We start from the raw sequence: 15,887 nt of genomic DNA on the forward strand, positions 1-15,887 counted from the left end.
TCTACCCCCCCTCGGTTCTATTCAGTTTCAAACAGGAAACTTGCTGAGCTCATCTAAAGCAGTCTCCCTGAACGAAGAGACTGAAAGAGAGGCTCTCTCTTCCTGTTTCTAAAATCTGGCATACAAGACACTTCACACCACTTGTTGTATAGTACATGTTTGAAACACAGTAGCAAGGGAAAGCTTTAAAAGATGTATTGACTACAAAATTGAAGATTGATTTGAAGCGTTTGGCTTTGAAAGAATATATACACGACATGGTCCTAAAGAAGACTTTACTAGACTTTTACTTTTGCAAAAATACATATTGAAGATTGCACTTTCTTTGTGTTTAAAAAGCTACAGTTTAAACAAAAAATAAATGTTAACAATAAACAAAACTGGTCACATTGCCAAATACATGTGAAACAACAGAGCCTCTCCTTCAATTTACACTTGCCAACATCATTATATGAGTAAAAAATAAAGGTGAATATATAGTATTTTATTATCATGCATTAACACAGCTGAAACTGGGAAAACTGTTCATCAACATTATTATCATTGTTATTATGCATTGTTGTTATCTTCTCTGACAAAAATAATGTCAAGATCTTAAAACCCCCATGAATTTAAAAACAAAGGAACATAATACCGTTTATCAAAATGTCCATGTTATAGCTGACAAACAAGAAAACATGACCTTTAAGAGAGGAAGACATTCTTAAAAATATTTTTAAAAACTCGACATGGCAATACAGAACATTCGTCTATTCAAGTATAGCACTCTTGTCTTTGAATTTAACCTGAGCATATTCACTTTCCACCTCTTTCACCACATTTTGGGGCTCAAAGTTATCATACATACTTCCCATCTCCAGTGCGTTGCTCACAAAACCACTGCGCCTGCCTCCCGCCATGCACATCTCCTCCTCCAGATAGGAGCTGCCAGGCTGATGCATGTCCTTCGAGTCTTCTGCCTTCTTCTTATTGCTCTTGGCCTTCCAGTTCAAATTAGAGTAAATCACATCTTTGCCTTCCTCATCCGTCTTCTCTGAGCTTTTTCTGGCTCGTTCCGCATTGTTTGGTCCAGAGCTCGGCAGGGTGGTGCTGTTCGGCTCAGAGGTAGATGAAGGGTGGGCGACATCCGCGCAAGTCACTTCATTGTTGTTGACATAAATGTCCTCTTCTGTTGCGTTTGGTACCTATACAATCAAAGAGAAAACATCAGTGGTACACATACTCTGCTAGTCCGGTTTAATTAGGAAAAGTAGAGGAACTGCCTGGCTCTAAGAGTACCTCATTTCCCTCTGCACTTGTTAGAAGATGGCTCATAGTAACTCTGCTGCTGTCACCGGTAAGCTGACTCTTCAGAAGGTTATGGTGAGTCTTCTGAGCCCTGGAAAACACAGTAGAATATTTACCCTCCAATTGCATGTGTATATTTGATTCATCTTTGTTTTCTTGATTATGAATCAACAGCATGATACCTAAAATAAAATAGTCTCCCAGAAAAGGATGTCATTTTCATAACATAATGCCTGGCAAACAGCATTTTAGTGTTTGAGTTTGTGAAGGGAAATAAAACAACTGATGGAGCTTTCAAGAAGCAGACTCATGAGTTCATTTGCATTTGGTTTAGAACACATTATAAGAAAATCCCAGAAATGATGGAATATGTTAGCAGAGAATAGTCTTGAAACAACATGTATCAAAAGCACACAATAATAGGGATAGAGTGGTGCTGATTGACATGAAACCCTTTATAATGTGTTGACTTTGGATTTATCTAATACAAAGGCAAAGTTCATCCTGTAGTCTCTGCATTATTTTGTCTGTACCCAACACATGTTAAGTGTTAATAGATAAAAGAAAAAGTTGCAGTGACAATTTAATCACAGTCACTTGTTGCCTGTGGACATCAGGACCTGGCCCACTGATACTGTAACTTTAAATATAGTTCTTATGGATGAAGACCCAAACAAACGCTGCATAGTGTTAGTATTGTATAGGAGTCCAAGTAAAAGATTGTAAAATAATAACTGTTATGTATTACATTTTGGTGTCTCGAGCTGTTGCCCTACCTGATAACAAACAGCAGAAAACATACTAGTAACAGAAGAAAGCCAACTGCGGTGATGAAAACTGGCATCAATCGGTCTGCAATTTACAAGGGACAATGAAGGATTAGGATAAAGAAGTAAATCAGACAAGATGGATAATTCTTCTGGTAAAGGTTTGGAAATGATGTGAGAAGTATTTTTGTTAAATTGTAAGGCCTTCTTCTGTTCATATTAAACACACTGCAAGGTAAATACCTCTTTCTTTTATCACAAAATAAGTATATATATACATATACATATACATACAGCATATGTTCAGCTCGAGCGGATTCACCACACTGTATTCTCCATCTAATGAAGTACATGTAATGAGATGCACAGGAAAAGTAGAGCTTATCCTGTGCATGTATATATATATATATATATATATATATTATATATATATATATATATATATATATATATATATATATATATATATATATATATATATATATATATATATATATATATATATATATTATATATATATATATATATATATATATATATATATATATATATATATATATATATATATATATATATATATATATATATATATATATATATATATGCATATATATATAATGTATATATATGTATATATATATATATATATATATATATATATGTATATATATATATATATATATATATATATATATATATATATATATATATATATATATATATATATATATATATATATATATATGTATATATATATATATATATATATATATATATATATATATATATATATATATATATATATATATATATATATATATATATATATATATATATATATATATATATATATATATATATATATATATTTTCCTGTGCATCTCATTACATGTACTTCATGATGGAGAATACAGTGTGTGTGTGTCTGTGTCTGTCTGTATGAAAGGGGGGGAAAAAAACAAACATAAAACTTGTGGGTCAATAGTATCTCTAATGAAATATGGTTTAAGTCATTTTAACAGTTTTGTAAACATACTAGATAGGAGAAAGTGGGATGTTTTAACACCTTCAAGAGTCACACCAGATATTGCCACACAAATTTAAAATGTGTGAAATTTGTCAAATATCAACATTGCTTTTCTAGTAAGGCTTCTTCATTCTCTCTCTGTCTTTGTGGACCCGGCCCATTTATAGCGCCTTTATTCTGTGTGAGCGAGAAGCCTAGCCTAGCTGCTGTGTGAGCCAATAAGATTACATACTTTCAAGCCTTCTACCGCCTGAAAAAAAGGAAGAACTAGGTGGCACCACAAACCTCGCTACTAATTTGAGAAGGTGACATGGGCACTGATGGTAAATTTGCAGAGAAGAGAAGCCAATAAAGAGAAGTAACACTAACATTTACGCTTCTGTAAGAACACCCTGGCCCTTACGGCCTAACTGAAGCCATAAATGGTTTCATTTAAGAGCTAACACCAGTATAGCATTGTTGAAAATACCAAATTTAGATGGATGACTCTTATCAAAGTTTATGATTTTTAACGTCAAACTACAGTAGAAATTGTTTTCTAGGGCATTTTGTGATTCAGTATTTGAACCCAAAAAATAAAGCGGCGGCTTTATGGTTAAAACTAGAAATGGATCCAACAGTGTTTTTAAATGAACAAATATATTTCTTTCAAGTTCACCAGAATTTCTAGAAAAATCCAGACAGCTTCCAGTTTAGCAATGACATTTATATTCAGTGCACATAATACAGACCTTGACTTTGAGCAGATGTTTTGACACAAAAACGTTGACTGGCAGATCCCAGAGAGTTGGAGCTGCGGCAGAGCAAGGTGGACGGATCCCTCTCCCGTGGTCCATTCACAGTGATGATGCTCCACAGACCTGTGTCATTTCGACGCTCTGTGCTTATTAAAAAGTTGTCAGAGTGATTGACAGGTAACCCGTCCAAATACCAGAGTATAGTGGGAAGAGGATTTCCCTCAGTCCTGCAGGAACAGTTGAGCTGGTCTGCAGCTTTGAAGCAGTCAGATGAGGACAGGATCTGTGGCTCGACTGTAATGCGAGAAAACAAACAAGTTTAGACTCGAGGTTAGGTTAGGTTAGTTTTACCTGCAAGTTAACTAGTAACATTTATTTATTTGATTATGTATGTATATCATTTTGTCACATTTTATACGGAAAGAATAAAAATAATGAATAGTATCAGTTTGAAAGCTATCACAGCATCGACTGGGAATGGGTCAGAGTCAGTGGCCTTATAAATAAGTAGATCAAATTAAGAGCTTTATGAATACCTAAATTAAACATTAGATCAATAAATTCATTACTTAATAGTAGAACTTTCAAATCGATTTCAATCAATTTACTCAAATATAAACTTTTGAAATGTGATCCTTACATTGAACATCTACTAGACTAAGGTTGGATTGTCCAGCTCCAATATCATTTTCAGCCTTGCAGAAAAAAGGTCTGTCGTCTTTAAATGCTTTGATGATTAAAACATGTCCGGTCCCAATAAAAGTCTCCTGTGCTCCATCAGCTCTGTACCAGGTGTAGTTCTTTACTGGTGGGTTAGCAGTACTACTGCATGTCAGAGTCACATTACTGCCCTCTGGTACTGGACCAGAGGGATGTACTGACACTGATGTGCGTTTGGGGGAATCTGAAAAATGAAATGTGTATATTATTGGCACATGTTACATTGTCTCTTGTAACTTCAAAAATATGTATTGTAATAAAGACGGATTAAGTATGCTGACACCATTATTTTACAATGCATCCTGTATCATAACTATTCTTAAAGTCCAATATATAAACTGATCATATTTTGCCTGTAAAATGTAAGATAAAAGTACGATACTAATGGTCAGCATAGTATCCCAGAGTGCATGGTGATGTCCTCAAATGTTTTGTTTTGTTCTACAGTCTGAAGCAATTTACAGTCATGTAAAACAAGAGAAAAGCATTAATATTCTGTCGAATGATTTATCATATATTTGACTTCTAATTTTCATCGCTAATTTAAGGTGAAACTTTTGCGCTTTCGAATCCACACTGTGGGTCTCAGAGAATTGAGTTTGCTACGTGAGATATCGTCACAAGAATTTATAAGAGATTGTAAGTGGCAACAGTAGCTGTTTCACAAAATGTCAGCTGCGATGTGATTGGATTATTTATGGCAGATCCAGTCTTCTGCCATACATTATTGACATATATAAGGTTTTATGAATAATCAGGCTGGTTCCATTTCCCTACTTTCCTTTTCACATTATGGGAATCATTTTAGAATGACTATCATATTGTGCAAGGGGTGAAACTATTATACAAATCTAAGATTTATCATACGCCTGACATCACTGTCCAATATCAACTCTGGAAGTCAAAACATGTCAACTGAACCATTAGTTATTTAACTTCAAATGGCCAACAACGTGATGAATACCGGTCAATGCTCTAAGCATCGAAAACGAAAGCATCAAAACCAATGTTGAAATATTGTCCGGCTTCCAATGTTAAACAGTGTTGGTCCAGTTCATGTGACACACTCAATCTGCCATTAACTGATGACTCAACATACAACATTAGTGATGATTTTAAATCCTCACCAGTACTTAATGAGTTTCCCCCAGTAAATGACTGACTGACCTGTGTTAACATGTGTGGTTTGTAGGCGGAAAAGACTAAACTGGTAGGTTGGAATGCAAAAGTGACCTTTTGATAACAACACGGGGGGTGCTAAATTTGGAAATGTTCACATCCTAAACATAGTAGCTATAAACATCTAAATAAACCAATTAATGACTACATATATAAATTAAAGCAGCTTTTCAGGGTATATAGAACATAATAAGTTTAAATTTGATACATACACTGAACATCTATTTGTTTGTTGGTGGATTGTCCAGCTCCAATATTATTTTCTGTCTTGCAAAAAAAGAACTGTTGACATGAGATGCTTTAATGTTTAAAACATGTCCGGTCCCAATAAAAGTCTCCTGTGCTCCATCAGCTCTGTACCAGGTGTAGTTCTTTACTGGTGGGTTAGCAGTACTACTGCATGTCAGAGTCACATTACTGCCCTCTGGTACTGGACCAGAGGGACTGACTGACACTGTGGTGCGTTTGGGGGAATCTGAAAAATTTGAAATGAAACATTGCCAATTAATGACTACATATATCTATTAAATCTGTTAATTGAGTGCAATACATGAAGCTGGATATATCGGGGTGTATAGAGGAAATAAGTTTAAAATTTGATACGCACACTGAACATCTATGTGTGTGTTCTTGGATCGTCCAGCTCCATTGTTATTTTGAGCATTGCAGAAATAATAGCCGTCATCATCAGAAGCTTTAATGGTTAGAACATGTCCGGTCCCAATAAAAGTCTCCTGTGCTCCATCAGCTCTGTACCAGGTGTAGGTCTTTACTGGTGGGTTAGCAGTACTACTGCATGTCAGAGTCACAGTACTGCCCTCTGGTACTGGACCAGAGGGACTGACTGACACTGTGGTGTCTTTGGGTGAATCTGAAAAATTAAGAATGAATCATTTGTATATTGTATGTTTGTTTTTAAATCTAGGAAGATTATGTCAAACGCTTTTAAAGTGCTGACACTTTTTTGTAAAAAAGTATTCCATTGAAAATTGGCCTCTTTCTGTCTTCGTACCCTCTCTACTTTGTTTCCTCGGCACGAGATAAAGCTTGGTGCAGAATCATGTAGAGAGCATGAGAGCACTTTTGTAAACTGACTTGGTTTTTCATGGAATAGCCCATTGAAGGCTGCAGACAACCTTAACATTTACTCCATTTATGCTGCTAAAGCCTCAATTTCAAGCTGTTGTTATTAATAACAACAGTAGCTAGCTTTTTTGCTGTTTCTGCATTTCCACCCAGCTGTTTTGAAGCCTATACTAATAAATATGCAAATTGTAATGCATAAACCCGGATTAAGAGGTGTGGAAAACATATGCTGTTGGCAATAGTAAAAATTACATCTAACTACATTCAAGTGCTGCATTAAGATATCATATTCAGGTCCATTTTCTCCACTGCACCTCAGAAGGAAATATTGGTACATTGGTATTTTTCACAATTTAGTTTTGATTCTGGAGCACATTTAAATGGTTGTGGCTGTTTCCCAAAATAAGAAATTTGACCTTTAAACTGGAGCTGGAAATAATGATAAATTTAATCTGTCAATTACTTTTTTACGGTCAATCCGTTAATGGTTTATTCTGTAAAATGTAGGAAAACTGTGAAAAATGCCAATCACACTTTTCTAGAGTCTGAGGAGGCGTCTTCAAATGACCTGCTGTCCGACCAACCGTCCAAATCCCAAAGACATTCAATTTATTATGGTATAAAAGAGACAAAAGCAGCAAATCCTTGTATTTGAGACCAGAAAACATTTTCACCATCAATTGCATTAAAAGCATTTATCCCTTATTAAATTTGTTGACTATTATTATTTTGTCACATGACTAATGGATTAATCGACTAATTCTTTCAGCCCTGATTCTAAGTCAAGAAAGCTAAGCGACAAGATCATTTCAATTAAAATAGATATAATTACAATAGATTTCAGCAGAGGACAGATGAACTCACATGAAATATGAGCTGTTAGACTTTCACTAACAGCTGACGCAGTGCTGCCATCTTGTTTGTTGTAGATGGCCGTACAGGAGATCGTCTCTCCATGATGCTTTTGAGAGGCAGTGAAGGTCACAACAGAGGTCATGACTTTAGTTTTGTCCCGATTCTCCTGCAGTGTCTCCACACCGTCACCCAGGCCTTTGGTCCATGTCAGAGTTGGAGGATGAGACAGACAGGGAGCTGGAGCAGAGCACGTCAAATTCACTGAGGTTCCCTCCTCCACCTTCAGTGCTGACGGAGTCAGAGTCGGTCTGGGAGGAACATCTAGTGAGAAGGTACATTTTATCCAGTCACTTAACAGTTGTTTTCCATTTTGTATACTATTTGACAAAGGGAATAAATGCAACACAAGGTCAAAACAGTTTTACAAGGGAAATGGATGAGTGAAATGTTAGCAAACAGACTTAAATACCTACCTTTGACTGAAAAAGAGATTCTTTTGTCCCAAAAATTATATATCAGTTTATTGCTGCATTCCAACCTGAAGTAATAGTAATAGTCATTGTTGTGAGCAGGTTGCATGTTGTTCAGGGTTGTGGTGCAGTCTTTTTTCTTCAAGTCTCCTATCAGTTTTCCTTTTATCGTAGATGTTTGTGGATGACTGCTGTCAAACACAACTGTGTTCACATCAATTTTCCATAATGCTCTACATGTTTTATCTAAGTCTAATTTATATCTATCCTCTATGTCAAAGGAGCAGGGGATGGTCACACAGGATCCACTAAGAACTTCTATATTCTGCGGCATAAATGCCTTAAACTCTCCACACAGGGCACCTGAAACACAAGAAACAAATCCTGAATAAGAACAAGTGAATAAAACGTTACAGTCATGAAGGTTTTTTTACTGTTTGGTTGCCTTGCTGATATTTTAAAACTAAACCTTTTATTTGTACAACGTTTATTTTTCTGGATGTTTAGATTAAATAAATGATTCACCCATCAGATTAAAGTTAAAAGAAAAAGGCAGATCACGTTTGTGGCTCACTGCGTTCTTCATTTGCTGCAGCATGTATTACAGATACTGTTGTACTGTGGTGTGAATGCCTGACTAACATTATGTAGTCATAGCTTTTGATGAACTTCAACTCACCTTGCAGCAGAGAACCAATGAGAAGCAGAGTCAGAGCTGCAGACATCTCTCACTCAAGAGAGGCAGAAACTCTGGAGATTACACATGAAACAATTCAGATATTTAGTGCATTTCATTTTCTAATAAACATTATAAGATTTTAGAATATTATTTATTAAAGAGGCCACTACTGAATGCAATATTTGCAGAGGTTGCTGATGGAGAACATTTTTTGCTGAGCCTATATTTCGTTTTGATCTTTATCAATGTGAAGGTTCAGAAGAAGACTGTATTGGATTTATGAGCCACTGAAATTGAACTAAATCCCAACAAAATACAATTATTTAATGTCTGTCAACAACTCACACAATTGAACTATTAAATGACTTACTAATTTAAAAAAAACATTTCTTGCAAACTCTCTAGGCTTTCATAAAACTTTTATTTAAAACAATTGACATATTCATCAAAAGAGTATTACTGGATGAGTGTTTCTTCTGAGTGTGAGAGAAAAACTAATAATTGTCATGCCTCGTAACATTTGGTTTATAACTGCAACAACGTGCGTTTTGTTAACAAGACTTGGAAGATGAAAAACAGGAAGGTAATTGCTGAAAGTAAAACTGACAAACATACAGTGTCTTTTATTGATGTCTTTAAATGTATTTACAGAGATCTTGTTTAAGGCAAATATATATTCAACAGTAACAATATCCAAAACCAAAACCACACCTTAATGACGGCTTAAAAGTTTGAATAGAAGTTTTGCACATTTCACAGTGTTCTTCTTCTGTCTACCTTTGAAATGAATCAATAATCTAAAGTCTAGTGACTTAATGTTTTTGTATTCTACTTAAAATCAGTTTTGATGATTTCATATGTGTCGTATAAGAAGTTATGATGACTTACATTTTCTTCAGGTCTGTCGAGCAGATCGATGGATGATGTGTAGAGAAGTGAAGTTCCTTAAAAGTTGTGCTGCTTTTTTAAATAGCTTGCAAGCCTTCAAAATAAGGAAGTTACTAAAGGGTGCATGGGTGCGACAGTGAAATGTACTTATTTATCATAAATAATTTCACACAGTGCCACATTTCTCCTGATCTTAGCTGTTACTTTACCCACACATATATTCTTCTTTGATCCAAATATTAAGCCTTTTGGCCTCAAATGAAACAACATATTTGCATTACCAACCTGGTAAAGGGAATTTCTGCAATTGATCAAGACACAACAAAAACCTACAATTAGCCTTTATTGTCAAAGCAATTTACATAGTTTTTATAAAAACAAAAATAATTTTAAACTATATACTGAAATCTCACCAATTAGACTAGTTAGTTGTTTCAAATATACAGACTGACAAAAATCTGGTTTGAGAAGGCGATGACATATACTCTATTAACTTTCCTGTGATAATTAACAGAATCATAAAACAGTAGAAAGATTATGCAGCTATGGAAATTATTAAATTGCTGTAAAAATAATATGGAAATAGCACATTTATCCTCAGTCAAATTCAATTCAACACCAAAGTCTCATATGATTTCATGCAACACTGAATGAAAGCATGTTAGAAAAGTAAAGCTGCATCCATGAGAACATCAGTGAAAAGATAATACTGAACAAAAGTGTATAATTTGATTCAGTCCAACTCAACAGCTCTACGTATGAACCTCAGAATGCCAGAGAAGAGTTCACTCAGTTCAGTCGTTTGCACTGTTGATGACATACATGGTCCCTATGTACTGTACATTTAAGAGACAAAATACACCTGGAAATATAATGCAGCACAAAACAAAACCACCACCACAAACTACACCAAAACCCAAAACACCAGCAATTAAAAAGTGACCACAAAGTTAACCGAATACAGCTGTGAATAAGTTTCAGTTATAATTTAAGAATATAACCCCACAAAGCTAGTATCTCTAATAATTATTGCAGTGCTATTTTGCATTGCTTTGTATATCTGCTCATGTAACTGTGCCCACCTTTTGTAGCAAATAGGGGTTAAGACGTGCTAATAATTCTTGTTGGATATTGAGAATAGTATTACAAGTCCTCCAAATCAAGTGTTTTCTGATGTGACACCACCATAAACAGGAAGACATAATTTGTCTTCCAAAACTGTTACAAATCACTGTTGGAAAAAAATATACCTCCTCCCTACTTAGACTTCATCCTTCTATTACAAAGTCACCTTACTGCCTTTTCTCCTGTCAGAATTATTACTACTGATTACACTTAAATATGAACATATAATATGTTGGGGTAATTGTCGAAGTGTAATAAATACCAAAAAATATTTCAGTGCAGTTGTTAATTAATCATCAAGGCACTTAGTGGACGTCGTCACAGTCATTTTGTAAAGACACTACGATATTGAGACTGGTCTCTTTGATCCGATGATATGTAAATCATGTCCTCTTCATTTGGCTTCATGCATGTTGTTAATTAATCATCAAGGCACTTAGTGGTAGGTTTATTTTAACATTGAGAGACAGAATATCCCCCTCAAAAAATCCAGAAAATCACATTTTAAAAGTATAAATTGATTTGCATTTGATCTAGTGAAATAAGTATAAACCATTAAAATATATTCTCTGTATTGAATCATTTTGTAAAACATGTGCCTTCTTGAGCAGGGGGACCTTGTGGGCGCTGCAGGATTTTAATCCAAATTACGTAGTGTGTTACCAATGATATTTCGAGAAGTTCTTGGCTGATCCCTAACCTTTCTCATGATCATCGATACCCCACGAGGCCAGATCTTGCGTGGAGCCCCAGACCGAGGGCGATTGATGGTCATTTTGTGTTTCTTCCATTTCTGAATAATCGCACCAACAGTTGTCTCCTTCTCACCAAGCTGCTTTCCGATGGTCTGCCTCTCAGGTTTGATCTTTCTTAAAGTGAAAGGACGATATTAAATCATGCAAATCTCTTCATTTGGCTTCATGTTCGTTATTTATTTCCGATGAAGAAAATTCTCAGAGGGAGATCTATATCTCCTCAATTAAAATATATTCTCTGTATTTAATAAAAACATTTACTACTCTTGATCAAGAAAACATCAAAAATGTAAGAGAGTATTTAAATTTCATTGTATAGTTCCCAAACTCTGATTTGAAATGTATTTGATAACATTCATATCACTAATCAAACATTTGCCTGAATATAAAAAAATACAAGAAGTCCTTCAGTAACGTCATTTGATGATTATTAAGGTCAGTGGAAGTTGACAGACTCATCTTGGAGTTTTGGCAATGACATCATACTCTGGAGATCTGTCTCTGTGATCCAGTGACATGTAAGTCTGGTCCACTTCGTTTGGCTTCACATTCTTTCTGGATTTACTTTGAGGAAAACAAAGAAAAATACATATATGTAAATCAATTGAATATATATTTTTCTGAAAGCAGAACTGCTCTCCCATCAACAGAGCTTTCATTACAAAAAGTACAATCCAGTGAAATAACTTACCAAAGGAACACCATGCAGACTGTGAGCAAGACGTTCACACTGAGAGATACACCAGCAACAGCCAAGAGAAGAACTCCACCATACGGTCCAAAATGTTGCACCGTAGCTGTCATGAGAAATAACACAATACTAAATATCATATCCCTGTTCAAGTGTTGCATTAATGCAACAGTGGCTCAGTGGCTGTTTATTAGACACACACCCCCATTTATGCAACAGGGCAGCTGTAAAATAATCAGTGAAGGTTATAAATCATGTGTTGCAACACCAACATCCACTTTAGTTTGGTGGCAGAGAATGACACAGGCTTTTTGATGCTCGAGATCAAATCTGAGAGACAACAACAACCACATGTTTGACACTGACATGTTTCTGAGAATAGGGGATCTGATCTCCCACAAACAACTAAATCAGGCCCAGCCACTTACAACTGATTCGTAGTAAAGAGAAAGACAATAAAGAGAATTAACACTAACATTTACGCTTCTGTAAGAACACCCTGGCCCTTACGGCCTAACTGAAGCCATAAATGGTTTCATTTAAGAGCTAACACCAGTATAGCATTGTTGAAAATAGAAAATTTAGATGGATGACTCTTATCAAAGTTTACGATTTTTAATATCAGATGAGACCTGAGACGCCTAACCCGCTGACTAGGAGGGGACTCCTAAGCCAAGTAGCTGGACTGTACGATCCAGTTGGTTTAGTTACACCGGCCAAACAGAAAGGGGCAATCCTTGTCAGGAAAGCGTTCCAGGAAGGTGGAGGAGGTAAGCTGACCCACAAAACCTGGGATAAACCTCTCTCAGAAGGCCTCAGAGAAGAAGCCATTCAGCTGTTTGAAGAGTATGTGCAGCTTGGACAGAATAGATTCCAAAGGAGCCTCACACCAGCTGACTGGACAGGTAAACCATGGGGGATCACATTCTCAGACGGAAGTGAGAAAACCTATGGAGCTGTGATGTATTTGAGGTGGGAGACAAGTCAAGGAATTGAAGTCCGATTTGTTGAATCGAAAGCCAAGCTTACACCACTGGATCAAAAGGGAGAAGCAGTCAAAGCTGAGATCTGTGGAGCTGTCTTTGCAGCCAGGATCAGGAAATATGTTGAAAAGCATGGAAGAATGGAGATTGAGAGATGGTTCCATCTAGTTGACAGTCAAACAGTCCTGGGGGCCATTCAAAGAGAAAGCTATGGTTACCAGACCTTCTTCGCAAATAGAGTGGGCGAGATCCAGAAGGCTGGACCAGTGCAAGACTGGTGGTGGATACCAGGAAATCTGAACATTGCTGACATCATTACAAGAGGCGGCACTCCTGAAGATCTAAAGGAGAATTCCACATGGCAGAATGGACCGGACTTCCTGAAGTGGCCAGTAGAGGAGTGGCCTAAAAAGTCTGCTGGAGAGGTTGCAGCTGATGCCAGGGAGAGTGTAAACAAACTCCAGAGGAAGGCATTCACAGCTGTATTGACAAGAGCTCAAGCAAAAATGGGCCAGAAAAAAGAAAACCTGCAGGAGAGCCAAAAAAGTGAAATTCAAGAGGTAAAAACTGCATCAAAACCGCACCCAAGTCCTCCTCTTCCAAGAAGGAAACCTGCTGGCTGGGTAATCAAAAATCTTGTGGAAGTAAGGAAGTTCAGTAGCTTGTCCAAACTGGTCAAGGTCATCGGCTGGGTGTGGCGAGCTGCACATAAGTGGCTGGAGAAGAAGGGCCAGCCCAGAGGTCAGTCAAAGTGGGAGGCAATGTCACTCAAGGAAAAAACCAAGGGAGCTGTGCTGACTGTGGAAGAACGTGAGGATGCACTCAGAGACCTCTTTCTCGCAGCTCAGGAAGGTGTAACTTTTCCAGACACAACGCTAAGCAGATTGGCAGTGTACAAAGACTTGGACTCTGGACTTCTGGTTTGTGGAGGTAGGATTCAGATGTTTGATGACGACAAGACTGCAGTGCCAGTTTTACCGTATGAAGCATGGGTGTCTACATTGTTGACGCAAGAAGCCCACAACTCAAACCATGAGGGAGTGGCGGGGACCCTTCTCAGAACGAGGAAAAAGCCTGGGTGATAAAAGGCAGAAGACATGCCAAGAAAATAGTAGACAGCTGTGTGGTCTGCAGGAGAAACAAGGCAAGGCAGTGTCAACAAATCATGAGTGAACTTCCACCAGAGCGAACAGGCACAGCTGCACCATTTGAATTCACAACCATGGACCTGTTCGGCCCTTATGAAGTGCGGGATGAAGTAAAGAAAAGAGTCAGACTTAAAGTGTGGGGAATTGTGTTCTGTTGCATGGCCTCCAGAGCCATACACACTGATGTGGTGAGTGACCAGTCATCGGAAGGATTCCTGCTGGCTTACCAGAGGTTCACTTCACTGAGGGGTTACCCCAGGAAACTGTGGTCAGACCCTGGCACTAACTTTGTTGGGGCCAAGCCTGCTCTGGAGCAGCTTCACAAATTTCTGGACCAACTGAACAAGTCTGAGCTTGAAGAAAACGCTGCCAAGCATGGAACGGAGTGGTCCTGGCGGATCCACCCTGCAGAGTCTCCCCATAGGAATGGGGCAGCTGAGGCAGCTGTCAAGATCGTGAAGCGGGCCTTGAGCAATCTTGGTGGAGATAGAGGTTTCACCTGGGGGGAATTCCAAACATTTCTCTTCATGGCAGCCAACCTCGCAAATGAGAGACCCATCGATGCCAGAACTCAAAGCAGGGAAGAATGTGTGGAGTATATCACCCCCAATTCTCTGTTGCTAGGACGGGCCAGTCCAAAGGGTGACCCAGGAGACTTCAAGTTTGACGGCTACCCATACAAAAGACTTCAAAGTATTCAAGGAGAGGTCAGCAAATTCTGGAAGAAGTGGTGCCAGTTGGCTGGTCCTAATCTGTTTATAAGAAACAAGTGGCACACCAAGGAGAGAAATGTTGCAGTAGGAGATTTGGTATGGCTGGCTGACCAAAATGTCCTGAGAGGTCAATACAAGTTGGCTAGAGTGGTCAGTGTCAACGCTGATAGGAAAGGCATCGTAAGGGATGTACATGTGAGAACCTTTCCCAGCTACCCCGTCCCAGTCACAAAGCCAAACAAAGGAGAGATCACAAAAACAAACAAGAAAGGAACCAAGAGGCTCTTAACAAAAATCCCTGCGACAATTCTGCATAGGGATGTCAGACGCCTAGTAATCCTACTACCTATTGAAGAACAACCAGGAGCTTGAAAGACTGGTGTGACCTCCCTGGATTTAAAAAACCAGGAGCTCAAGTGGGAGGTGTTGAGGTAAAGATTAATTTCAGTTCATATCAGCTCACATGACTTTGCCTTAAAAACTACAAGTCCCACAATGCACCACCGGCAGGCCAGTGCAGGCTGCTCATTACCCTTTTAAGTTGGAACACCTGTGAATGGAAGGCCTCTCAGCAAACATATCAGCAGAGAGAGAGCAACAAACAAAGGATTCAACTCGTGGTACAACCAAAGGAGCCACTGGTTTTCAACCTGATAGACCAACCACTCAACAAGAAACAAATAAGGAAAAAATAAAATAAAAATTGAGCTGTGTTGGAAAGAGTTGTCCCGTGCGTCCTTTGAGGTTCATGTACCAGGCCATTTCAAGTTGGGCAAG

At 37.6% G+C, this 15,887-nt stretch overlaps 1 protein-coding gene across 3 annotated transcripts in view; it reads right to left on the reverse strand.

The window, feature by feature from the left end:
- Positions 1–4: 4 nt before the first annotated feature.
- LOC129109749 (B-cell receptor CD22-like) overlaps positions 5–15,887 on the reverse strand; it is a 23,635-nt gene continuing 7,752 nt past the window's right edge. Inside the window, exons 1-9 of one of the 3 annotated variants that reach the window (XM_054621872.1) lie at positions 9,696–9,734; positions 8,808–8,878; positions 8,132–8,491; positions 7,668–7,979; positions 4,459–4,722; positions 3,813–4,112; positions 2,064–2,139; positions 1,279–1,378; positions 5–1,184 (exon numbers count right to left, since the gene is read on the reverse strand). In XM_054621872.1, the coding sequence (XP_054477847.1) occupies positions 750–1,184; positions 1,279–1,378; positions 2,064–2,139; positions 3,813–4,112; positions 4,459–4,722; positions 7,668–7,979; positions 8,132–8,491; positions 8,808–8,853 (1,893 nt within the window). In that variant the 5' untranslated portion in view covers positions 8,854–8,878; positions 9,696–9,734 and the 3' untranslated portion in view covers positions 5–749. Of the gene's footprint in view, positions 1,185–1,278; positions 1,379–2,063; positions 2,140–3,812; positions 4,113–4,458; positions 4,723–7,667; positions 7,980–8,131; positions 8,492–8,807; positions 8,879–9,695; positions 9,735–15,887 lie in introns of those variants that run through there. The other 2 variants (XM_054621874.1, XM_054621873.1) reach the window with 2 other exon arrangements.

The sequence above is a fragment of the Anoplopoma fimbria genome, chromosome 20, assembly GCF_027596085.1.
Source record: "Anoplopoma fimbria isolate UVic2021 breed Golden Eagle Sablefish chromosome 20, Afim_UVic_2022, whole genome shotgun sequence".
NCBI lineage: Eukaryota > Metazoa > Chordata > Actinopteri > Perciformes > Anoplopomatidae > Anoplopoma > Anoplopoma fimbria.